This window comes from Toxoplasma gondii, chromosome X, assembly GCF_000006565.2.
Source record: "Toxoplasma gondii ME49 chromosome X, whole genome shotgun sequence".
NCBI lineage: Eukaryota > Apicomplexa > Conoidasida > Eucoccidiorida > Sarcocystidae > Toxoplasma > Toxoplasma gondii.
The window spans coordinates 3048874-3073915 of record NC_031478.1 but is presented as its reverse complement, the minus strand read 5'-3'; the positions used below and the strand labels follow the sequence as shown (position 1 = coordinate 3073915).

At 51.4% G+C, this 25042-nt stretch overlaps 3 protein-coding genes across 3 annotated transcripts; 2 read left to right on the top strand and 1 right to left on the bottom strand.

Moving 5' to 3' along the window:
* The first annotated feature begins 568 nt into the window (after positions 1–568).
* On the top strand, positions 569–11640 carry TGME49_224350 (aminopeptidase N, putative). Its single transcript, XM_002366079.2, has 11 exons — positions 569–3559; positions 4490–4873; positions 5467–5658; positions 5955–6195; positions 6579–6657; positions 7079–7315; positions 7986–8331; positions 8599–8925; positions 9374–9576; positions 10115–10305; positions 10684–11640. The coding sequence occupies exons 1-11, from the start codon at positions 1910–1912 to the stop codon at positions 11091–11093; spliced, it is 4260 nt and encodes a 1419-aa protein (XP_002366120.1). The 5' UTR covers positions 569–1909; the 3' UTR covers positions 11094–11640.
* A 473-nt stretch (positions 11641–12113) lies between these two features.
* TGME49_224460 (aminopeptidase n, putative) lies at positions 12114–21090 on the bottom strand. The gene is made up of 10 exons (XM_002366080.1): positions 20277–21090; positions 19365–19778; positions 18826–19008; positions 18125–18365; positions 17166–17481; positions 16388–16733; positions 15412–15774; positions 14336–14538; positions 13703–13893; positions 12114–12945 (listed from the first exon to the last, which is right to left on the bottom strand). The coding sequence occupies exons 1-10, from the start codon at positions 20526–20528 to the stop codon at positions 12542–12544; spliced, it is 2913 nt and encodes a 970-aa protein (XP_002366121.1). The 5' UTR covers positions 20529–21090; the 3' UTR covers positions 12114–12541.
* Positions 21091–21249: 159 nt separating this feature from the next.
* TGME49_224470 (hypothetical protein) lies at positions 21250–24920 on the top strand. Its single transcript, XM_018780047.1, has 2 exons — positions 21250–22554; positions 22996–24920. The coding sequence occupies exons 1-2, from the start codon at positions 21673–21675 to the stop codon at positions 23902–23904; spliced, it is 1791 nt and encodes a 596-aa protein (XP_018635941.1). The 5' UTR covers positions 21250–21672; the 3' UTR covers positions 23905–24920.
* The last annotated feature ends 122 nt before the right edge of the window (positions 24921–25042 follow it).

Here is a 25042-nt window from a genome sequence, read left to right as displayed (position 1 = left end):
CTCACACAGAATGCATCTCCTCCCTCCTGTCGTGCATGTAAGCCGCGAACGCTCTTCTTAACTGCATCTTTTCCCTCTCCCTAGCTTACCATTTCTACACACATATATACTTGCATGAATCTCTATCTTTACATAAACACAGGTATCATAATATATATACGTGTATATATCTTGATGCCCATGTGGCTTCTTCCCGGAGAGGAACATGCGCGGCGACTTTCTGGCGGCTGAGCAACGCGTTTGTCTCCACGAGGTTCATATCCAAGGAGAGCACTGGCTGTAGCGCGAACTTGTGAGAGACTTGTGACTATACGAGACGAAAGTAGACACACAGGTTCACGGTACCTCCAGCTGGACTGTCCTCGCGAGTCGTGAGAGCTGACATACAGCAGCACAAGGAAGAGGTCGGAGCGACCGCACTGTCGAAGTGCCACAGGTCTTCAACTGTGTGTCTGTTTCGCCTCTCCGTTTGGTTGCCTTTGCGTTCTGTTCTTGGCTCGGCACCGAGAGCCACTGAAAACGAGATGGTGAGGAGAGAAGCTAACACTGGGAAGGAAGTACTCTCGACTGCACAGATACTCAGGGGCGCGGGGACTCGCTGGAGTCTAAGCAGCGCTTTGCGTCAGTCGCGGAGAATCATCTGTGTCGCTCGCGAGGCATGCGTTCTCCTGGTCTGCCTTTGCTCCTTCTTCGAGACTCGGCCTAGCGTCGCATCGTCTCTTCCTCAGCAAAGAGCAAGCGAACGCCGGAGACAGCCGTCGCGTGCTCGTGGGCTGTCTCGTCCTGGGATGGAGAAAGGCGTCTCCAGGTCGGCGATTCTTCAGAAGTCTGCGGCCTTCAGGCGTGCCCTCCCTATTCTCCTCAACACTTCATTTTTCTGCTGTGAACGCGCTACTGGCCTGGGCAGCACAGCCTTGCACCCTCGCTTGACTAGCAACGCGCCGGCTGTGTGGCGAGTCCTGCTGAGGCTGTCTAGAGTACAAGCTGTCCGTCACAACATTTACTGCAGGCGCGAACATAAGAGAAGCGGAAAGCGCGATGCCGGTCGGAAGCACTGGCCGCCTTCGAGGCGCCGATTCAGTCCGAAGGCGACAACCACTCCGTTGCGTTCTAGGCGCAATATCTGGAATGTCGTTCCCTTCTCGCTTCGAAAAGAGGAACGTCGTCGCGAGTCTCGGCCGCCATCGTCCTTCCGCCTGAACCAAATCCAGTCCGCCGTGTGCAGCTGGCACTCGTCGCGAACTTTCCTGTCGTCTACGATCGAGAAAAGGCTCTTTTCTCTGCCAGGAAAGCGAGACAACGGAACTCGCCACGAGCGCGGTTGCACATCTCGAGCCCGCGTGTTCCAGGTGGACGTACAGCCCGGCACTTCGCCAGATTCAGCGATTCCGTTGTTGGGTTTCCTTTTCAGTCTCGGTGGTGTCTCCTAAGGAAGAGTGAGCGTTTTCGCAATTTGCTAGGAACTGGAACTCTGCTGTTGGAAGCGCAAAGCAAGCCGTAGCGGCAGAACAGCTCTTTTTGAGCAGAGGCGTCACGCGTCTGCGAAAAGCTTCGAAATTCCCAAACTCTCCAGAGGGCGCCGCGTGTGTCTCGCTCTCCCTCTTCTTTCGCGACTTTTGACAGCACTGGCCTGGCGGCCTTTATACACGTCAGCACCTTCGCCTTTTCTCGTCCATGTAGAAGCCGCGCATGCTTGGTTCTCTTCTTGTTTCCAAACGCCTCCTCTGCATCTGTTTCTCTAAACCTTCTTACGAAAAAAAAATTCTCTCTACTCTTGCCGCCTCCTGCATCTCCGCGCCGCCTCGCGCTTTGTGCAGAACTCGACGAGGTGGAGCGCTGGCAGCAGCGGAAGCTGACACATGCTTTTTTCTGATTTTTCGGTTTTCTCCCTTCCGAAGCGCAAGGCAGGATGGTTTGGAGGCGGACGAAGGCGAAGGGCTGGAAACCGTCGGCTGGTGTGGAGCGCAAAAAGTCGACGGCCGACCGAGACACTCGCGGCCGCCACCTCGTCCGCTCTGGAGCCTCCAGTCTCGGCGGATGCGCGGCCTGCGAGTTGTGGCGGGGAAAGACAGACAGGGAGGCGGAAGAAAGGCGAATCGAGCCCTACGCTCTGCAGAAATCCGACAAAAGCTGTGTGCAGACGCTGCTTCGCGCCGGCGCTTCTGTCAAAAAGGAAAAAACGCGACCCAACCACGGGGAAGGCGACACAAGTCCCACCGCGTCTGGCAGCGCGTGTGTCAGGGCACAGCGGGGTGTTCAGGCAGCGTCCTCTCGGTTGGCACACCAGGAATCCTCAGGTTCACTTCCGCTGATTAGCTTTTTCTCAAGCGGCGCCGCGAACGCAACTGCAAGCACTTCTCTTTGGCAGAGAGAAACGCCCGAAACAGCGCTCGAGACGCCTCCATTCCTCCTTTCTGCAGCGAGCAGAGGCTGCCCTCGCTTCGGGTGTATGGACACCTCGCAAGTGTGTCAGCGCGGCCTCGACTTGAGGCCGTCGTGCACTTCGAAAAAAGTGGATTTTCGCAGGTTCGCCCCGGCTTTTTGTGGGCAGAACGCCACAGCGGAGCTTTTCTCTTCAGAGGGAAAGTGCGAAAAACTCAACCGTGTGCCTCCTCGCCCTCCACAGGCAGCTGCAGACGCTTCCGCGCACCGTCTTGCGAGTGTCCACGTGCCCTTTTCTCGCGTTTCTTCGCCCTGTCTTCAGCAACTCTTTCCCTTTGACGCTTCCGCGTCCTCTCCTTCTCGATTTGCTTCCCTCTTGGCCGCGACCGCGTCCACCGAACTGCCAAGTGCCTCTCCAGCGCTTGGCGAAGCGACAGTTCCCAAACGCCGCTCTCCTTTTGCTCCCTCTCTGTCGCGGCATTCCTCCGTTTTTCTTCTCTCTCCAACAGTGACGCTCCTGGCTCTTCTCTTCTGCCTGCTGGCTTTCTGTGCCTTCTCTCGAGGCCTCTCCCTTTCCCCCGCAGAGGCCTCGCCACTCGCGCCTCCCGCCACACGCATGCGCCCCTCCACCTCTCAACTCTGCCTGCGTTCTGCTCTTCCTCCCTCTCTGAGAGGCAAGGACTGGTGCTCGCATGCGCAGCAGAGACGACTCGACCCTCTCGCTTTCGACGAGAAACCTCTCGCTGCCGTCTCCTACGTCTCTTCTTATCCGCGCTTCTGCCTTCCCGCCGCTGCGCCGCAGAGGAAGCTCTTCTCCTCACTGGCGTCTTCTTCGCTGCTTCCTCCGATCCCCTGGATAGCTGCAGCCATCGGTTCTGTCTCCCGTCTCTCGCCGTCGCCTCTCTGCGCCGCCTTTGCATCTGCTGCCACTGTCGCCGCAAGCACGCCGCAGTCTCTGGGAAGCAAAATGACGAACGCGACGCCTGCTGAGGCCGCTCCTGTCGGAGCGAGCGGCTCCGTTACCGCCACGGAGACGCAGCAGCAACTTGAGGGTAGCCACGTGGTGCTCAAGCCGACCAAACAACCCGTCGAAAAACACCGCCTCGACTATAAGCCGACCGACTTCCTCATCGACTTTGTCGACCTTGACTTCGACCTCTACGATGACAGGACCAAGGTACGCTTCTTGCTGTCCAATTGTGTTTCCTTCGAAACTCAAAAAACGCAACACGAAGATTCATCTTCCCCTGTGGGCGCACACATATATATATATATATACACATAATGTACATGTATGTATATATTTTTTTACTATGCATGCATATGCATGTATATGTGGACATGAATGTGTATGGATGTGTTCTGCGAAGGGTACTTTTGAGTCTCTCTTTTCTCCGAGTCTGAACCTGTCTATTTGCGTCTCGCTTCCATGATATCTGCATCGCGGGAAGCGCATGCCTTTTCTCGCTTAGGACGAAGGACTTGACAGGAGCATTCTTGTCTGCGATCGCAAGCAAAGCTTACGAGGATCAAGGACACCGCGAGAAACATTGCTTGTTATAGATGTTCCTTGTTTTTCCTTCTACACTCGCGAGTTGCCGTGTCAGCCAAAAGAGGGGGAAAGTGAACCTGTTGCAATCGTGACAGCGTCGATGATTTTCTTCTCGTTCTGCACAGGCATCTTGTGTTTCGTCTTTTGATTCCTGGCCCGTGGCTGTTTACCACTGGCTTATTAGGCAAATGCATTTTCAAGTTAAACATAGAAATCCTTTTTTGAGAGAACACGCGATGTAACTCGAAGACAGCACATGACACACCTTTGTGTTGCGGCTTTTCAAATGCGCAATTTTCCCTACCTGATCGACTCTTCCACAGCCCTGCAGGCGCCACTCTGTTGTTTCACGGTCGACTTCAGAAACCTCTTCTGTGCATGTGCGCTCCGCGTCTAGAAGAAAAATCAAGTCTGTAGCGTGAAGTAGCCTCTCTGCCGCTTTTGCCTGGTGTACGTCTACATCTCGAGAGTGGAGACGGGAGACAGAGTTCCCCATTTGGATTTCCACACGGTTGAAGTGGTTTCCTAGAGCGCCGCGGGTGAGTTTTCTTTCAGGTGACGTCAACTCTAACGATGCATCGCCGAGAGCAGACGCCTCCGACAGATCTCGTTCTCGACGGAGAAGATCTCGAACTCGAGTCGGTGGAGCTGGACGGCAATGCGCTGTCGATGCACTCGACAGAGACGCAGAAGGCAGGCGACAAGCGCGTCTACTCGCTCGACGTCGACGGCCGGCTGGTGATCGCTGCGGATCTCCTTCCCCAAGAAGCCGAGAAGAAATTCAAGGTCAAAACTGTAGTGTATGTCAGGCCGAAGGAGAATCTGCAACTCATGGGTCTGTACAAGTCCGGAGCTCTTCTCGTCACTCAATGTGAAGCTGAGGGCTTCAGGCGGATCACCTACTTCCTGGACCGTCCCGACGTCATGTCGCTGTTCAAGGTAAACGCGCAAGCGCGTGGGTGACCACGGACGAAAGAAGCGAGAAAAGAAAGCAGAGACAAAAAGCGAGGGAACGAAGAACGAACGAGGAAGCGAAGAAGAGGGAGAAAAGAGAGAAAGAGAGAGGAAAAGGGAGAAGGGAGAAGAAGCGACGGTCAGGCTGACACGGAGCTTGGGTTTGTCGTGTATCAAGGCCGATGAATCATGTCCAAAAGAGTCTTTTTGAGACGAGCTCTTTCTGAGTCACATCTCTTGCTCTCTCTCTTCACTTCTCTCTCTGCATCTCTCTCTCTCTTCATCGCCCTTTGTTTTCATCTTTCTCTGTGTTCACCTATCAATCTTCGTGTTTCTCTCTTCGTCGTTCTCCCTTCATCTGTTTCTTCATCTAGCTCTTTATATATATCTCTCTCTTCGTGTATGTATCTTCATCCTTTTCGCTTCATCTCTCTCTCTGCATCCTTCTCTCGCCATCTCTCTGTCTTCACCTTGGATGCGTTGTTTGATTGGATCTCTTTTGCTCGCCATCAGGCGCCTCGCTCTCTGTTTCCCCGCCGTGGACAAAGTCGCATGCATTCTTTTCTTTTTCTTCGTAGGTTCGCCTGGCGGCGGACGAGAAGGCATGTCCAGTCTTGCTGAGCAACGGCAACATGGTGGAGTCTGGAAAAGTCGAGGGTGAAAAAGGGAGACACTTTGCGGTCTTTGAGGACCCCTTCCAGAAGCCTTGCTATCTTTTCGCTCTCGTCGCGGGCGACCTCAAATCGATCAGCCAGTCCTTCACCACCATGGTGCGTTTCCTTCAAAGAAATCCCAACTTTCATTCTGCCCTCTTAATTCAAGCACTTGTCACCTCTCTCTCTCTCTACATGTATATATATATATATATATATATATATGTCCTCTATATATATGTATATATATATATATATATATACATACCTATGAACATACATACGTGGCTGTTTCTACACGCCGTACGCATGTATGTACACACGTATATATATATATATATATATTTACATATATATATATATATATATGCACATGTATAGCTGTATGTGTTGTGTATTTGTTTATTTTTTAGAGTGGGAGAAACGTGAAGGTATCGATTTTTTCCGAGCCGGAAGACAGCAGCAAGTTGACTTGGGCGCTGGAGAGTGTACTGAAGTCGATGAAATGGGATGAGGAGCGCTTCGGCCGGGAGTACGACCTGGATGTCTTCAACGTAGTCTGCGCGAAAGATTTCAACATGGGCGCCATGGAGAACAAAGGCCTGAACATCTTCAACGCAGCGCTTCTCCTCGCCGATCCTTCAACCACCACAGGTCAGAATCACATATTTGCAAAGGTATATATATATATATATGTAGAGCACACGCGAATGCTGTGTATCTTCATATCAATATGTATGCATGTACTTGTAGTTTTTGCGTTTATCTTCATATTTACATGTTTATATATATATATATATATATATATATATTTATGTAGAATTTGGTGGAAGATCGGTCTGTCGAGTGGAGAGGGGGAGAGACACTCGCAGGTGCAGATGTCCTGGTAGATCTGTCTTCTCTCTCTCCCCACTGAATGGCGCTCTTGCTGATAACTATATGAATAACCATATACATATATGGATATGTATGTTCAAACATTTGTGTGTTCAACATGTAAGCACACAGATGTATAGCTTTGGATTTCGGGTTTTCAGATGCGGAGTACCAGCGAATTTTGAATGTCGTTGGTCACGAGTACTTCCACAACTGGACTGGCAACCGTGTGACCTGCCGGTGAGTCTGCGCGTGTGTTCGTATTTTTCTTTGCAAGACATAAAATAACTCGAGGCTGCATCTGAATCCTGCTTTTCCTTTTCTGGAAACGGTTTTCGTCACGTGTATGCACCTGCTTGTCTCCTTTACACTCCGTTCATTTTTCGCTCGTATCTCTTCTTTCCTGGTTCTCTTTTTTCTTGTTTGTCTCTCCCGCTTCACTTCTCTTTTGTACTTCGTTGGTCCTCGTATCCCTCTGAATAGCCTTTCTTTCCTTCTCGCTGTCTTTCGCTTTTCTTTTTTCTGCATTTTGTACTTATTTTCTGTTACTCCCTGTTTTTTATTTTCCTCTTCTGCGTGTTTCTTTTCTTCTTCCTTTCTGTTTTTTACTTTATTTCCTTTCCCCTCAATTCTTCCTGTATTTTTCTCTTTTCGTTTTCAGAGACTGGTTCCAGCTGACTCTGAAGGAAGGCCTGACGGTGTTCAGGGACCAGCTGTTCACGGCGGACATGTGCTCGGCTGCAGTGAAGAGAATCGAAGACGTTGTCTTTCTGCGGAGTCGGCAGTTCGCCGAAGACAGCGGACCGATGGCGCACCCGATTCGACCGGAGACGTACATCGCGATGGACAACTTCTACACCGCGACTGTCTACGACAAGGGAGCAGAAGTCATTCGCATGTAAGGCGAGATACGCAACACGAGGCACATACGGGAACACAGAAAAATGCAGAAAAACGCGTTTTCTTGCGCATTTCAGTTCTCGCCCAGAGAACCTACTCATGCATGCGGTGTATTGGTCTGCATGTTCTTCAGTGTGAGCTGCACAGAGCGCGTATTGTGAATCAAATTGATGCCCGAGTCGTATCGTCTCTTTTCGGTACAGAGAGAAGATCGTGTGACAGTTCGTGAGGGTGTGTCGGGAACAGACGACGCCTTCAACGAACAAACGGAGGGAACCTAAATCTACTCATACTGCTGTATATATATATATATATGTTTTTATCGACGTCTGTCAAGATGTACACATCTGTTCCGATGTTCTACTGTCTGTATCTATACACGTGCATGTACACAAATATATCCATGCATGAACCATGATATATATATATATATATATATATATATATGTATAGATGCATGCATGTTTGACTGGACATTCATTCTTACACGAGAACGTTATAGTGGTATGCCACGGATCAGTAACTGTACCACACTGAACGTTTCTCTCTACGTATATGTGTATATATACATGCGTATGCATGCATAAATAAATATGTATATTTATATATATATATATATATATATATATATTTAGATAGATGTGTATTCTTGCGCTGTGTGCACTAAGGTACCATACGTTGTTGGGCGAGGCAGGCTTCCGGAAAGGGATGGATTTGTACTTCAAACGTCACGACGGAAAGGCGGTGACTTGCGACGACTTCCGCGCGGCGATGGCCGACGCGAACGGCAGAGATCTGGGCCAGTTCGAGAGGTGGTATTTGCAAGCTGGAACTCCTGAAGTGACAGTTTCAGAAGCTGTCTTTCAGCCGGACAGAAAGAAGTTCAAGTTGACGCTCAAGCAGCGCACACCGCCGACTCCTGGACAAGTGGAGAAGCATCCTTTTCACATTCCTATCAAAGTTGGGCTGATCGGGAAGACGAGCAAAAAAGATATTCTTTCGCCTCCCACAAAGGTGCGTCCCTGGACAGTTGTGCGTTCCTTCGTTTGTAGCCGTTTTCGTCGCGGCTGTAGGTTTTTCTGTTGTGTCTTCGTCCTCGCTCGTGGTCGGTTTCTCCCTTCTTGGCGATGCGGCGCCTTCTTTTGCCTCGCGGCGTGTCTTCTTCCCGACGTTTCCTTTGTTTCCTCTGTCGCTTCTCTTTCCGCGCTCTTTCCCCGCGCTTCCCCCAGTTCCTTCTCTCCACGGTTTTCTTCTCCGCGGCTGCATACACCCCCTTGTCAGGTATTGGAACTGACGGAGGCGGAGCAGACGTTCGAGCTGGACGCGGCGGAAGACTGCGTGCTGTCTTTTCTGCGGGATTTCTCTGCGCCCGTCAAAGTGAAGCACGAGCAGACCGACGAAGACATCGCGTTTTTGATGGCTCACGACTCCGACGACTTCGCCAAGTGGCAGGCAGCGCATACGCTGGCCTCGGGGCTGCTCAAACACCGTGCGGAGCAGTGGAGAGAAAAGCAGGGTGAAGACGTGGAGTTCGCGCGCCTCCCGAAAATCTACGTCGAGGCGTTCAAGCAAACGCTTCTGGAGCAGGGAAGAGACAGATCCATTCAGGTGAGGGAGCGCGCAGCAAGCGAGCGGGAAGAAGAGACAGATGGGAGAGAACGAGGCGACAGTCGACGCAGAGAGAGAGGAGAAAGAGAACGAAAGGACTGCAGAGAGATAGAGAGAGAGGTAGCGAGAGAGAGAGAGAGAAAGAGTGGACAAGAAAGGAGGGAAGAAGCGAAGAAAGCGAACGAACTCAAGAGCGCGCCAGAGGAGGAAGGAGCAAACTGCAGAAGGAGAGGCGGGGGAGCCAGAAAGACTTGCAGAGGGAGAGACAGCCAGAAGGAGATGGAGAGCGAAAGCGGCGATTGAGACTCCGGCGACAGTCGAAGAGAAAGATGACATGACTTGGAGGACTCCTTTTTGATGTGTAGTGTCTCTCGCTTGTCTCTGAAATCTTCGCTCTTCGTCTGTTTCTTCCATTCGCGGCTAGTTTCCAGTGTTGCTCTTTTTCTAGGCGTACACGCTGCGTCTTCCCGACCGCGACGGAGTGGCGCAGGAGATGGAACCCATCGATCCGTTGGCGTTGAAGGAAGCGACCGAGTCTGTGCGTCGAGAGGTCGGCCAGCTGCTGAAGAGTGATCTCCTCAAAGTCTATGCGAGTTTGTCTGCGCCTGAATCTGAGGCTGAAGAGAGCCGAGACCAATCGGAGGTTTCCAGGTACGCTGAAATCTCTCTCTTGTTTCCTCACTTTTTCTCTGTTTTCCCATTTTTCTTCCAGTGCTTCTCTCCCTTTCCCCCGTTTCCGCGTTGTTTCTTGTTTTTTCTTCTCTGGCTTCTCCTTTGTCTCTCGATCGTCTTCTCGCCTTCCTCGTCTCCTCTTTCTTCATCTCTATTTTCTCCTGGATCCGTCTGCGGCTCGCCTTGTCGTCTCGGTGTCTCTCTCTGCGCATTCTGCTTTCTCTCTCCTGCCCTTGTGCTCCTCCCTGTGTCTCCGTCCCAACGGGGGGATCGAAGAGGGACGAGAGTCTCTCCCGGCAGGGCAAGGTCCATTCAGGCGACTCATGGTCCGACGTGAACGTCCCCCCCCCCCCCCCCCCCCCCAGTTTTTTTAGGAGACGCGGAATGCAGGGAAGAGGCAAAGCGCGAGGGGAAATGTCTCTGGGGGACAGAGCCTCCTCCGTGGTGTCTTAAGACGTGAAGGCGAGCTTTCTTTTGCATGCGCCTCCTTGCCTTGCGTCCGTCTGTCCAACTGCAGACGTCGCCTGCGGAATGTGATCCTCTACTTCCTTACGGGCGAGAGAGACAAAGAGGCGGCAGCGCTCGCGATGAATCACTTCAAATCTGCAAAGGGCATGACGGAGAAATATGCTGCGCTGTCGATTCTCTGCGACATCGAAGGACCCGAACGGACCGCCGCTCTCGAGCAGTTCTACAGAGACGCGAAGGGTACGAGCTGGCAGCGAGCGAAGAGAGGAAACGCAAAGAAATACCGCAGGCCGAGAGTTGCAAGGAAGTCGGAAACGCCTCTGAGATCGTCTTGGCTTTCTTGTTAACTTCTTTTTCCCAACGTCAGAACCTTTGCCCGTTCTTCTCTCCGCTTCCCATCCACATTGGGCCTCCTTTCCTCTCCGCATGGTGTGTGTTCCTTCGTTCCTTCTCTCTCTCCTCTTCTCTTTGTCTTTGAGGTTCTTCTCGTTTTTGTCCCCTCTTTTCTCTCCCCTTGATTTCTCGACTTTCTTCTCGCAGTCGGCTTTGCTTCGTCTCTTTCTCGTTTCTCTGATTTCGCTCAACTCTTTTTTCGGCGCCTCTCTTGCCCTTCCTCAGGAGATCCGTTGGTTCTGGACAAGTGGTTCGCGGTGCAGGCTTTGTCGGATGTGCGGAACGTGACGGAGACGGTGAAGGAGCTGCAGAAGCACGCAGACTTCACCGCGAAGAATCCGAACCGGCTGCGAGCGTTGATTTTCTCGTTCACGAGAAATCCGCAGTTCCACAACAAGGATGGCGCCGGCTACGCGCTCCTGGCGGACTCCGTCCTCGCAGTCGATCGCTTCAATCCGCAGATCGCTGCACGCGGCGCGGGGGCTTTTCTGCAGTGGAAGAAATACGACGAAACCCGACAGAGGGAAATGCTCAAGCAGCTGAGGAGAATCGCGAACGCTCCTGGGCTGTCTGTCGATACACTGGAAATCGTCCAGAAGGCTCTCGCAGGCGCCCCCGAGGAAGCGACTGCCTAGGCGCCGAGACAGCAGACAGAGACACTCCCCTGTACGCAGGAAAATCCTGAACGTGATTCCTGCGGGGAGGAGCTCCTCGACAGAGAGGATTTGTCTGTGTGACTGCTGGGCGTCTCTCCACCCTAATCCGGAAAGCCGAGGGGATGCGAGGAAGTGCAAAAGAAGCGAAGTGGAGAAAAACAACGAGGCGAATGCAGGAGAGTCCGAGGGAGAGGAGAGTCCGAGGGAGAGGAGTGACTGTGGGGACAAAAAGGTTGAACCAGCGAGGCGAGAGATGGCTTCTGGTTGGGAAGAGAGGTGTTCAGGACGGGAGGGGGAAACGGGCGAGAAACAGGGAGAAGAGAGGAGAAAGGAAGATCAAAGATGAGGAAGAACAGCTGTTTGCTTGGTTGCGTGTCTGCCTACGTTCTGTGCTGCGTTTGTGCGTCCGTTGATCGACCGTTGATCGTAGTTTTACGTGGACGTTATCATCCTTGGTAGACACTGACACGCTGGAGCTCTCCTGATGCGTCTTGCGAACGAAGCGCGGAAAGGCGCAGGCGATTCACGACTATCGCCAGGGGCTTTTGCCATACACACACACACACAGACACACACACGTCGGGGTCGGGAGGCCTTCCCGAAAAGCATTTGGTGCCTTCTGTCCGGGTCGCTGGCTCCGGTTCTGAAAACAGCGACTTTCGACCATGGATCATGGGGTCACCTGTGACTCGGTCTTCTGTCACAGCACCGGGAACGGAGCAGCACGGTAGTGTAGGAATTCCTCAAAATCGCCCTCCCCGCCTGCGCTGTCTCCTTCGGCCTAACTTCTCTCACTCTGCCAGATCGCTCTCTGCCCGTCTGCTCTTTCCGTAAGACCTGGCTCTCTGCCGCCTCTAAAAGTGTACGTCTACCAATTCACATGTGTCTCTCGGATTTGACAGTGCTATTTCCACCTAAAAGCACCCTGCACTATATATATGTATATATATGTATACGTGGAGAGAGAGGGGGGCTCTCTCTAGGTGTGTGTTTAGTCTCTAAAACGGAGGCATCATGTGCCTCTTTTTTTCCGGGTTCTCCCATTTAGCGAGCATGACGTCGACAAACAGCTAAGACTGAACATTTGTTTCCCAACTGCTCGGCAGCGGTTCGATAAAAAACACTCGCGTCCGCTCTCAGCTGAGATGCGACGCGAGTGCACCTGTGATACATGTAGTGTACATCCACTCCAGGGGTCGGGCTTTCCGTTTCCACCACCCCCTGCAGAACAACGCGGAGCGTCCTTCAGCTCCACAAGCGCGAAGGAATGACACAAATTCTGTACAAGCACCGTTCGGGGGGCACAGAAACTCCGTAGAACTGTGTGTCAGACTTCTTTACATGCTCCGCAAAGAAACGCCGCAACACTGCGAAGCGACCGGTTTCTTTACAAATCCTGAAACATCTCGTTTCCCGCTCTCCCTGGGTCAGTCGTCTTCCCCGGCAAGGGCCTTCTCCAGGACTTCTTTCAGACCGACAGAGAGCTTCTCCTTCTTGAGCAGCTTCTTCAGCACTTCCTTCAGCATCTCCCTTCGTGGAGAAGTGAATCGCTTCCAGTTCGCGAACGCCACGCCAGCGATCCGGGAAGACACCAGCGAGTTGTGCTCGTCGATCATCGTCAGAAAATCAAGAACCAAGGCATAGCCTGCGCCAGTCTTGCTGTGGAACTGCGGACTGGACGAGCTGAAAGTGCCGAAGAGAGAGTACGCGGAACCGGGGATAAACGGGTGAAACGCGCTGTGCTGGCGCAGTTGCGCGACCCGCTCCAGCGTGTCTGCCGCAGCCGACATCGCTTGCAGGCTCATCCACTTCTCCATCAGCACCGCGTTGCCTGCAATGCCCGGGATGACACGAGACTCAGCACAAAATGAAACTCGGCAGAAAGGGGAACCTAGACCGAACGAGGCTGGGAGGGAAAGAGAGAAGAGAAGCTCGGGCCGGGAGGACAGAGCGCGAAGGGGTCTTGGGAGGAGGACTTGGTGGATACGTACTCTAACTTCTAAAATTCATACGCTTGCTCTGTGTATATGTTTTGGAACAAAACAAGCCTCTACTTTCAAAAAAGCAGTTTAACTTCTAAAAACTCGTTTTTAAAACTGTTCATATTTAAGTACTCGAGTTCATCGTATCTGACGTAGCATGAAAGCGATTCTTTGAATTGCACTGTATCTTGCCTGCATTGTATCTTGTACTTATAGAGTTTTATACACCAGTTCTCTGCACTTCCAACTCACATCTAAATAGCTTTCTAGCAATCGTGCAGGTCTAGATCCCACTTCCTTGGATAATAACGGCTAACGAGGAAACGAGAACAGATCCCAGGAGGCGCCCCGAACGACGCAGTGCGAGCAAACACGGAACGAGGCCTAAAAGTAGATACAGACTCGTAATTTTCAGCAACGAACATTATGACTACTAGTCCCACTCGAAGATCTTCAACTGATTTGTTACACTCACCTATGAATGCGAATACCGCCTACAAACGTCAGCTTTCCCCCGTCAGAAGAAATCTCAAAGCCACACAAATCAGAGTCTTTATGAAATTCCATACATAAAGATGTATGTGCATATGCGTGAAGAGGACTGACCGGCGACTTCCTGGCGAAAACGCTCGAAAGCTTCATCCCTTTCTTGTCCTGGAATTTCCGTGAGCACAGTCAACGCCGCAACTTTGTCAGACATGACCATGGCACGGTCGAAGTGGGCAGAAGCGAGTTTCGCCGACTTCTGGTCAAATGACGCAGTCAGGAACCGCAAGAGCTCGTTCCGGAGAGCGCGTCTGATCACAGAAGAGAAGACAAGATGTACAAGTTGAATCACCTCTCTGGAAAACTTCACCACAAAACCTCCCAAGACAGCACAACCATCTCACGCGTACATGCACTTGCGGCTTTTTCCCCTGGTAGTGGACTGCGTTTATACTGGTGTTTTTCTCCTGCTGAGACCGGTATGGGGTTGGTGCTCCCGGCTGTACATGCACCGAAAGCCGCATGTGCTTTTCGCCGTGCAAAGAGGCATTGACCTTTCATCGATAGAGGAAAAAGGAGCTTAATCTAAATATACACTCGGAGGTGGACTCGTAGTCTATTCTGCAGGTCTGTGTCTACCGGATCCAAGATCTGCTTTGCTTGTCATGGCCACACGATGCCAGGGGTTACACACTTCGTAACCTGGGGCATGCACTGCTGCAGTTTTCTAGCGTCCCTTCCTTTTTTTCTTACCTGCCCCAGTGCTCGATGTCAGCTCCAGACTCCTCGGTGCCTGCCGGTAGCGTGAGCTCCGTGTACAGCTGCAGCATCTCTTCCCCCAAGGCATCGACGATGTCTCTCCTGACGGATGCCAAGGCTGCATTGATGGCGTCGGGATCGATGCTGTCGACTGCCAGTTCCAGCTGCGCTTTTGTCGGCAGACTCAGCAGCAGAGACTGCAAAAACGAGTTTAAAATCCAGAGGCTCCTGACCGGTGAGTTGGAGGAATTGCTCTTCGCCGTATCTGTGAACGTATCTTTCTGGGCTCTCCCTACTTGGTGCATATGTCGCTGAGGCATCTTGTGCGGCAGGAGAAAACTACATCTTACATCTAGTCTCCTGTCGTTGCCAGACGCTCAACCCGACTTTCCCATTCCAATTAACTCCTCGCGGAACGATCGGAAAAACGCGTTTCCCAGACAATAGAAGTAACGTGAGAACATATAGACCATTCTGAAGAGTAGCCCCATTTACAATGTGTAACACGAAGTCTACTTTTACCTGTTAGCTGAATCGTCGTGCAATGAGTACGTGACACGGACACACTCCCAGCACACACTTCTCTTCTGGCAGCAACAGCAAGGCCTCAAAGTATCCGAAGCGATGACATCTCCACAGCGCCGTTAATACGCGTGATAGCAAGAATTCATAACGACTGACAGCATGCACCCCGTATGGCAGAACTGGAGTATAATCGCTGTGAAAGAACCTGCACGGCGTACACAGCTCGCGCGAATTCCACACACACATACACACCAATTACACAGAGTGCCACACTGTACAACAGACGTACAAATACACGTGGCTGTGATTGTGTCTACATGCACACTTGTTCCTGCACTTTCAACCTCTTGAAAGACCTCCGGGGAGTCAGTGGACCTACAAGGCCGACACACAAATATTCGAGTTTCCGTAAGTCCGTCGCTCTCTCGACTGGCAAGCCTCCTGTTCTGCCGGTGGGGGCCTGCTATCCTCTTTTGAAAGACGGATGACAAATGCCAACGCATTTGACTGGATTTTCTCTCTGACAAGCGGCTCGGTTGCCTCACCTTGATGTCTTTGCCCATGGAGGATTCAGGGGCGATCACAATATCGCGAACGGTCTGCACGTACTGGGTGGGAAGCTTGGAAAACAAGTCGCTCTCACTCACACGTCCCTCCTCGATTTCTTCCACTCTCTGTTGGTACTCGGAAATGCGCGTGAGCAACACTTTGCGCGAGAGCGTTTGTGCCGCTTGCCACCTGTTGACATTGTCTGAATCGTACGTCACCAGGAATGCCAAGTCCTCGTCTGTCTGGAGGGGCTGGATGAGCTTGACGGGCGCCGAAAAGTCGCGCAGAACAGAGAGCACGCAGTCTTCTCCGACGTCGACCAACACGAACGCTTGCTCCTCTTCCGTTAGTTCGAGAATCTGAAAACAACCCAGGAACAATCTCGGTTAAAAGAGTACGTTCCAACTTCCAGTGACGACGAGACATTGCAACACGATTGTTAAGAACACAATCACATGCGCATCCAACAAGCATGTGACGAGGTATCCACGTTCAGCAGATACAAAGAGAGACGCTCATGCGTATGTGGAGGCTTGCTTGAGATATGCTCATCTACCTGCCTAATGCCAAGCATGAATGTGGAAAGGCACTGTGGCCAGTTACAGTCCAACAAACAAAAACCAAATTGCAAGCAGATGCACCTGGCGGCATGCATATCGAGAGAAGGGGAACGTGTGAAGTTGAAAAACGGAATATGTTACACACAAACAAGTATACAGACGCATCGACAGGGGAGTGACATGGCCAAGATTCGCGTCTCTGGATAACATCCATTCTTCGGTGTGCGTGCTGCGTAGGTTCAACTCTGACGACTCCGTTGTGTCCCTCTCACCCTTGGCGAAACATCCCACGAGCATGTATCACCGAACACAGCTGTTCAACCACCCACTTGTATAGCTATATACATATATATATATATATACTCTGGAGATCACTATTCACATCTGACAAACAGAAACGCGTGTAACGCACTTGAGTCGGTGGGGAAAGCACATCTCGTTTGCTCGTTTTGCCAATACATCCAACAGCGACGGGAATCTGGAGAGGGAGTTTCTTGTCCTGTCCCGGCGTCGGCGGGGTGTGTTGCTTGAGCGTCAAATGCATCTTTCGCTCCGCTGCGTCGTAGATAAAACTGCTGACGGTGACATGTGGAGTCCCGGCCTGAGAGTACCACCTTTCAAACTGGCTCAAATCTTTGTCGTTCGCGTCTGCCATCGCGGCGCGCAAGTCGTCGCAAGTCACCGCCTTTCCGTCGTGACGTTTGAAGTACAAATCCATCCCTCTGCGAAAGCCCTTCGGCCCCAACATTGTTCGGTACCTACACACCAAAAATCAAGGTTTCATGTGCATGCTTCAGATACATATTTAATATATTTATTACCTATATATATATATATATATATATATATATATGACACCAGTACGTTCGGGTGTCGTTACTAACAGATATACGGGTTACACATTTATTACCTACACGAAGAAACGTATGAATGAAACTGTGTGTTGAACTCTCGTGATGACCAAAGGTCCCGGGTTTGATGTTTCACGAGTAGGCCTACAGGTGGAGTCGTTTTTACGCATGGCGTCCTCGTCAACACATGCGGAGATGAATGCTGTGGAAAATGCGTCTTTTTTGTTTAGGGCCAATAGCTTGCTCCGTTCTGAATGCTCATTAATGACACTTTGTCAAGAGGTTTCTGATATGGCGCCGGTTTTTCTGGTGAGTATCCACGAGTTGGACTTCGCTTACATGCGATTAACCTCGGCACCCTTCAGGTAGACTGTTCGGGTGTAGAGATTCTCAATCGACTTGTACGTTTCGGGACGAATCGGATGCGCGAAGGGACCACTATCTTCGCGGAACTGGATGCTGAGGATATCGGCGACATCTCCAATTCTCTTCATCGCTCGCGACGTCGTTTCCTCAGTGAAGCTGTTGTTGCGGAACATCGTCAAACCCTCCTTCAGAGTCAGCTGGAACCAATCCTGGACAGTAACGCGGTTTCCAGTCCAGTTGTGAAAGTACTCGTGACTGACGACATCGACAATCAGCCGGTGGTCAGCATCTGGGGATCCAAGGCCAACAGAATTGAAACGACTTACCATTACCCCTCAAATTTACTTCACGGATCATGAACAGGCTAGTCCCTGACATAAGCATATACTTTACACCAACATGTACATATATATATATATACATATATATATTTATATGTACATATATATATATATATTTATATGTCTTCACAACCAGCGTGTCTCGAGGTTCCTCAGAATATGCTCTTATGAGGCTAGACGGGGCACTCCGTTCATGGAGATCAAAAGAGCTTTCCCTGATTGTATTTATGAAACGTGATTCACCTACCCATCACGATCCGGCCCATGGTTTTGGCCTCGGGAGTGTCTCTCAAATAACTACCTGAGTGCCTGTACGATCATTATATCAATGCATTAAATGGTGGGAGCACGTTTTCTACATTTTCGGACCTCTCACAGACTGTGATAGACTATCCTTGTAACAGACTTGAAAGACGCCGCTGGCTTCAGGATTAATATAACGCCTCGCTCTTTGACGCCGACCTTAACCCCGGATCTGGCAGTACCTTTAGCTCTGTGATCTACAGACACTTTAATCCGAACTTTAACCGAGTCCCCGTTTTCTCGCGTGGGGGCCACGCAACTTGCCTCATCCGGATTCCTCCTGCCTACCCGTGGTGAGCTTGGGATCGGCAAGCAAAAGACTGCACGTGAAGATGTTGAGTGACGTGTTTTCCATCGCGCCAGGGTTGAAGACTTCGACGCACAACACACGGAACTCCGAATACTGGTACTCTCTGCCGAATGTCTCTTCGTCCCAGCGCATCGCCCGCAACAGGGAACGAAGAGCCCATTGGAGTTGATTCCTCTGGTGATGCTGCGCGTATATCGTCACGGTCACGCTGCGTCCAGACTGAATAAAACCAGACCACAGACCCGGAGCCGCGCACACTGCAGATCGAGCGAAGCAAACGATGAAGAAAAGAACGGGCCGACATTTCTGGACGAGCAACAGATGAGCAGCTGTGAAGCAATGAGAGAGGAAACACGCATGCGAGCGGCTAAGATATATATATATATATATATCAACATCCAAACATCTGCATAAATGAAGATGTAGCACATACTGCGGATACTTACACAAGTTTGTACTGGACGCAAATAGCCGAGTACTTATTCACAGCAACCGACAGCTAGCGTGATTGGGGAGACTTCGAATCGCATACATTGAGTTCAGCCACAAAACGGGAGGCGGGATATCAAGCATGGGGGGGAAGTACGTGTTCGAGATGCCCAGCAAGCAAAGAGTAAGCAGATGGCTGTAATCCGCAGCTGGGCGTGTCGTTTCGTTTAAGCTCTTGCTTCCTTCCTACCATCGTGACAAATTCGCCACTGACTGACGCGAAGTCACCAGCAACCAACGCAAAAAGGTAAGAGGGCTTCGGGAATGGGTCCACGAACTTCGCAAAGTGGCGATTTTCTCCGGCATATCCAGAAAGCACTTTGTCTCCATTGCTCAGGAGAATCGGGAGGTGACGAGGGGCAGTCACGGTAACCTAGGAAACAAACGAATACATGTTTTCATATGCAATGACTTCTGCAGTCCGGGATATGACTCGGGACTCAAACGAATTAATTAGACCAATCGCGAGCCTCTCCGAAAAAGGCACCCCTCTTGTTGAAGAAGCAAGAGTTTCAGTCTGAGCAACACGTCAGTAAACTTCTGGCTTCAGAAAAGAAGATTAGATAGTTAGAGAACTTCCTGTCGGGGTCCCGCTACACACTTGCCCACGCTCTCTCTCAGGACGTGACGGATAAGCGAGGAAGCTGTGAGGCTGGCCGGACACTTCGACGAGCGATTCTCCCCTCTTTTTTTGAAGAGGTTCATGTGTTCAGTGTCTCGCTTTCTCACCGTGTAGGTAGCCAGGACGTCGGGTCGATCGACGCCGTAGGTGATTCTGCGGAATCCCGAGGGTTCGTTGAGAGTGACGAAAATATCACCCGCCTTGTAGAGACCGAAGAGTGCCAGGTTCGCCTTGGGGTTGATGGACACCAGAGTTCTGATGTAGAAGCGTACTTCTGCTTCCCTGGGCAGAAGGAATTTCGACACCATCAGGTTACCATCAACAATGCGAAACTGAAACTGGCTGTCCGTGGGCATTTGCCCGTCCAGTTCGGTGAAGGTGACACGACCTTGACCACGCAGAGAGGGTGACGAGGTAGTCGCCAAAGAGATGCTCTTCAAGATCACACTCTCATCTCCATCGAGGACAAGGTTCATTGGTTCGGTGCCGGCGCGACGGTAAAGAGTCAGGAGAGCTTCGACCTGCGGACACGTCGAAAGAGAAACGCGCAGTGCAGCGAAAGAAAGACACGAAAAATTGGTAACATGCAAGCAGAGTACCGGCGCCACGGAACAAGGGGTATGATGGCAGACGGCGCAGGGGCATTACGGAGCACGAAAAGAAACAAAAGAAAACACCCTCCAGCACAAAAGAATGAAGAGTCAACAGAAGAGAGGGGACGAATTACATGCAACATATAAGGAATCAAACGGTTCGGTGAGAGAAATGAAGGACCCAAAAGAGGAGGCACACAGAATGGAAAGTGGAGAGAGGAAAAACAGCACCCGAAACCACAGCTACGGTTTTGAGTCCGTGAGCTGCGACTTGTAGGCAAGACCCCACAGAACGACAAAGTGCGTGAAACTCTCGGCATGGGTACAAAGAGACACAGCCCACAAAGAAAGGTCCGATCCTAGATGCATGACATACAGACGATGGCACATCCGCACGGAGTGGACGGAAATCGTAGACACACTCACAGTTGTGTCTTCGTCGTCCAAGTTGAAGTCCAAAACGATGTCTTCAAGGTAGAAATTCGGAGGCTTGTAGTCCAATCTCACGACGGCCTTGGGTTCTTCCTTTTCCTCGCCTGCTCTAGAAACCTGCACCGTAATAACGGATGCAAGCAGAAAGCTGAGAACACCCCAACCGCATAGTCTCGAGGAAACACCTCCGGAGATCCGACATGGTGACACCGTCGCATTCATGGTCGTAGCCGACAGGGTCACCATAAAATAAAACGCTTTGGAACGACAAGAATAAAATGTGACGGGGAGATCCCGCACGCTGAGGTGACAAAGACAAGCCCGACGACAAATGTGGAAATCAAAAAAACTCAGCGGTACACTGAATCTTTTTGTTACGCTAAGGCCTCGCGACAGCGGGCCGTCCACCTATAGATCCAGAACGGCAAATTGGCAGGTAGTCGCTGTATGCACTTGATACACCTGCACACATAAAAACAAGGAAGCGTACAGCTGAGAAAGCACGATTCGGGAGCAACGGAAAGCTGCGGAATCGTGGTAACTGCTGGTACAACCGGATCGTGAAGCCAGATGCCTACAGGTCTTAGTGACAGCACAACTGGCAGACTATCTCCGGGCAAAACAGCGCCAATGATCTCGTGTGGTGCGTCCGCCAGTCAGTTTGAAGTCGCGGGCAACACCTTGAACGCGCCAACCACGAAAACAAGAACAAATCACAAAGAATGGCCTCAGGACAGGCCCTTCTAATTCAATTTGCTAATACAAACAAGTGTTCTTGTGTCCACTCCTGAAAAACTTACAAATTCGTGAGAGTTCCTAAGATCCCCGGAGTGCAAAGGGTGCCGCAACACGACTACAATGGCGACGACCTGACGGAGACGCCGTTTCAGCCTGTAGTGCCGCGATCGAGAGTGCTGGTTTCGGTCGCAGTGCTACGCCCCACGGCTTAAGTTCCTCAAACCGAGATCTGGGATGCTTGCAGGGGTCGTGATGCTCGTCTCTTGTGTCAGGCGGGAAGAGACACGCTTAGGGTCCGTCTCGAGTGACTCTCCGTCCAAATTCGGGTATTCTCGCTGAGATGAGTGCTTGTAGTGTCGACTTGTGTTATGCGACGCCACTAGCGCATGTCTTTGCAATCGCGAAGACGCTGCTCGATTGGTTGATACATCCTTTCAAAAGTTGCGATGTGGGCACGAAACTGGAATCTAGAAACCCTTGCATAAATGGGCCTAGTGTGTAGCTCGAATGGGGAACCACGTGGCGCCCGCGAATGTGACTGAGGCGCGCGCCTTGCGAGTACCACGCGATCTAGTTTTGCCACGAACCATTCCAGAGATAGCCGTGCAGAAGCTCTGTAGCTTTGCTTTGCAGCGCCTGCTACGAGCGCAAAATGGGTTCGAAAATGGGACGACAGCATTCTGCGGGGTGTCTTCGCATCCGACGGTGGTTGACTCGTACCAGAGATCACGAGTACGACGCGAACTCCCCGCGCCATACCGCAAAACTCGAGAAACCCATTTTCTCTTCGGACACTGAGAGTCGTACCGTAGAACCCTTCAATCTGTTTTTGCGCATGGACCCTGATTTCTTCTACGCCGTGACTTCCTGCCTGTTTCTCGATGAACTGCCGCGCCTGTGTGAAGTCTCTCAGTGGTTTCGGGAACGCGTGTGCGAGGGCAACTGCGCCGAACACTCACGAGGTCTAAGGCTGAGTGACGGGCTTGTCCGATACCTCTTCGAGGTAGACCAGGAAAGGCAGTTCCTGCTGAGAGAGTCACAACGTGTGGCGATTGAGGTGCCCCATCCACATGTCTATGGCCACAGAGCTGCGGTGAATCCGAGTGACAGACCGATTACTGCTGGCACACCAACGCCGCACACAGCCCAGTCGGCTTCGTACAGTCCACGCGTTTTTGCAGGAGAGGAACACAACCAGTCAAATCGCTTACCCGGAGGCGGCTATGCGGGGGTAGCTTCACATTTGATTCACGATGGCGGGGCTGCAGGGGAGACAAAGCCAGCTGCTGTGTTTGGTGTGCACAAATATCGAGAGGTAGCCTGTGGAATGAGCCCAGACGCGCGATCTTCAAATGTGCAGGAGGGATCGGGTGTCGTTCCAACCTGTACGTATCAGCTGCTTCCCGGGGAGCAGCGCAGACCTGTCATGGAGGGGCTTCTCCAGCGGTTGCTCACTACAAAGCCCCGCTTGCGAGTGCTGGTTGTCAACTGCAAAGAAGACGTTCCTGTAGCAAACGTGCTGGCTGAGACGCTGGTAAGGCAGTGTCAGGCCATTGAGATCTGTAATATCTTGAACGGCGCGGGCTCTGTTCACACAGTACTTACCGAGCTGCTGCAGAAGGCGACACACTTGAGGGAACTGTCCATTGACAGTATGCTCGGGTGGACGGACCACGAAATGGCGTGTGTTCTAGCTTCCCTGTTTAGCGCTTCTCGCAGTCGATTGACCTCCGTCGCTATTTCTACTGACGTCGCCGTTCTTGTTACAGGAGCACAGATCGCGAAAACGAGACAGGTGACCGGCACAGCACGGAGATCCGATCGAATAGCGGTTTGTTCCGTTCGACGCATTCACTTCGTTCCAGAGGGTGTTTTCTTCCGAGGGAGGCTACCGGTTATAATCAATCAATTAAATAGGCTTCGCACAATGTTCCCAAACTGCGACTTGTCTCTTGATGGAACGATGCTGCTGCAGATGCCCACACAGAGCCGTGGGAACAGTGACGTGAAAAAGGTTGGCCCTACGGATGATGAACTCCTGCTAAATGCTCTTTTCAATCCTGGAAGAATATTCGAGCGTTTGGACGACGCGTCGGAGTCGATTTTCCATATAAGCAGGCTGGCCGCCTGTGACTTCATTGCGGATGGCGTATTCGAGGAGACCTGCCTCCAATTTTCCGTATCTCAAGGAATCGTCGTGCAGCACTACGGAGAAATTCTGAATCTTCAGGAGCCCGTGCTCCCTTCGCTCGGCGTTTTGGCTCCTCCGGACTGGCTGGCAAGCAGCGCAGGGGCCGCATTTCGCAAGCGAGTTCAAACGTTTGTCGATCACCTTGAGGCCTGCCTTCTGGTTCTTCCTGTCGATTGCTCGGGAACCGTGGAGGTGCTCTCCGAAGAGGTTATCAGCTTTCTTCGTGAACGCCGCCACAAAATCGTGGGTTTCGAACTAAGACGAACATCGACAGTTGTCCCGGAGCGTGCCACACCTGCGATGACGGACCTACTGATTTCGAACATGTTCCTGGAGACTTCCTCTGTGTTACGCATTGCGCGTATCACATGCCGCACGCGACTCGAGGTTCATCAAAGTTTTATCGCGGGAATTGTGGGTCTGATTAAACAAACCCCAACACTCGATGTGGTGGAGGTGTCTGTTGTGCGATCGACTTCCGAGGCACACACGCCTCAGTACCGGCAGCAATTGGATGCCACGCGCCGTGACCTCCGAGAGATGCTATCAAAAGGAGGTTTCTACGATCGTGAAGTAAACACAGAGAGGTGCGATGTGCTGCTGTTTTTTCGGAAAACGAAGATGCCAACAGGTGCGCACAACTGGAAGCTTCACAGAAAGGGGTACGACCGCGGCAGATTTTCCAAAGCGTGACCATCTTCGCCTCAAGTGGCCAGCTGCTGCATTAGGAAAGGAAGTTGTTAGTGAAGACTAGTGACGGTGAAGACAGGCTCCGCTCGCCCTCCACGGGACGAGGTCCATATCGGAAACGCTGTTAAATACAGTGCAGTTGAAAGAAGGCACGACTGTACGTTTTAGCATATTCACTTTCTGAACTTGGCATACACAAGAAATGACTTTTCTGCTCAACCGCATTCGCGCTTGGCAAGCGTGCACCACTGTTTCTTGTCAATTCGAGTAAACTTCCCAGCGCATATCACCGCGGCAGCGATTTGCTGAATCGGTTCTGCGAACGAGACAGGTGTGTTAATAATACCGCGCCATTTCTACAGTGATGCCTCGCTAACCTTGATTCTGGTCCCAAGCAAGGGCGGCTCATTTCCACATCAACATTCACATCGTGGTCTCTCACTTGGTCTCGTGTGAGCAAGTTCCGTTCAAGAATGATTCGTACATAGAAACTTGCAAAATATTCGTTCGGTGGCATCTGTGGTCACAGACTGCTGTTCTGTACGGTCAACCCAACGTATGGCCTTCTATTGCCGTCCTAGGGTTAAACTGCCTCGAATTCAGTCAACAAGATTTGGGATTCGCGGCAATAGTGTCCCAAGTTTCACAGATGCTCAGATGTGGGGGACGGAGTTGACGGTGAGACGAGCGGGTCAAAATCAACGAAAATCCCCATATCGCAGAGGCCGAGGAGCTCAGCCCGAATATTGACAGTTGGCTTTGTCTGTACTCAGATTATTTGTGCCTCTCTGAATGTAATTGCTGCAGGGTATCTTCTTCAGGCAGTTTCGAGAACAGGGAACACAAACGTAGCTGATCTCGTTGGTTCTCCTCCCGGCAAATGAAAGCACCTTAGCCCTCGGCGAAAACTGTGACACTAGGCGCCCCACAAAGTCTCTAGGAGAGGAGCACTTAGTTCCAGTCTTTTTCTGAACGACGGCGCTGTTCTGAAGCATACGCCACGATGCCGCCGTCGCCGGTAGAAGGAAAGCCTCAGTCTCCTGTCGAGCAGAATCATTTCGTCAAACTAGTGAACAAACGAAATTATGACGCAGTGCTACAAACAAAAACACCACCCTGAAGACGTTCCTTTCTCCGGAAG

What these genes read in the sequence shown, in the direction of transcription:
- TGME49_224350 (XM_002366079.2), top strand. Translation starts at nt 1,910, where the DNA reads ATGGTTTGGAGGCGGACGAAGGCGAAGGGCTGGAAACCGTCGGCTGGT. An exon ending in TCTACGATGACAGGACCAAG is followed by an intron (nt 3,560 to 4,489) that starts GTACGCTTCTTG and finishes GTTTTCTTTCAG; the next exon opens with GTGACGTCAACTCTAACGAT. An exon ending in GTTCTACAGAGACGCGAAGG is followed by an intron (nt 10,306 to 10,683) that starts GTACGAGCTGGC and finishes GCCCTTCCTCAG; the next exon opens with GAGATCCGTTGGTTCTGGAC.
- TGME49_224460 (XM_002366080.1), bottom strand. Translation starts at nt 20,528, where the DNA reads ATGGTGACCCTGTCGGCTACGACCATGAATGCGACGGTGTCACCATGT. An exon ending in TGCTTTCCCCACCGACTCAA is followed by an intron (nt 15,775 to 16,387) that starts GTGCGTTACACG and finishes GGTTGTTTTCAG; the next exon opens with ATTCTCGAACTAACGGAAGA. An exon ending in CCATGGGCAAAGACATCAAG is followed by an intron (nt 14,539 to 15,411) that starts GTGAGGCAACCG and finishes TCGTTTTTGCAG; the next exon opens with TCTCTGCTGCTGAGTCTGCC.
- TGME49_224470 (XM_018780047.1), top strand. Translation starts at nt 21,673, where the DNA reads ATGGGTTCGAAAATGGGACGACAGCATTCTGCGGGGTGTCTTCGCATC. An exon ending in ACGTGCTGGCTGAGACGCTG is followed by an intron (nt 22,555 to 22,995) that starts GTAAGGCAGTGT and finishes ATGCTGCTGCAG; the next exon opens with ATGCCCACACAGAGCCGTGG.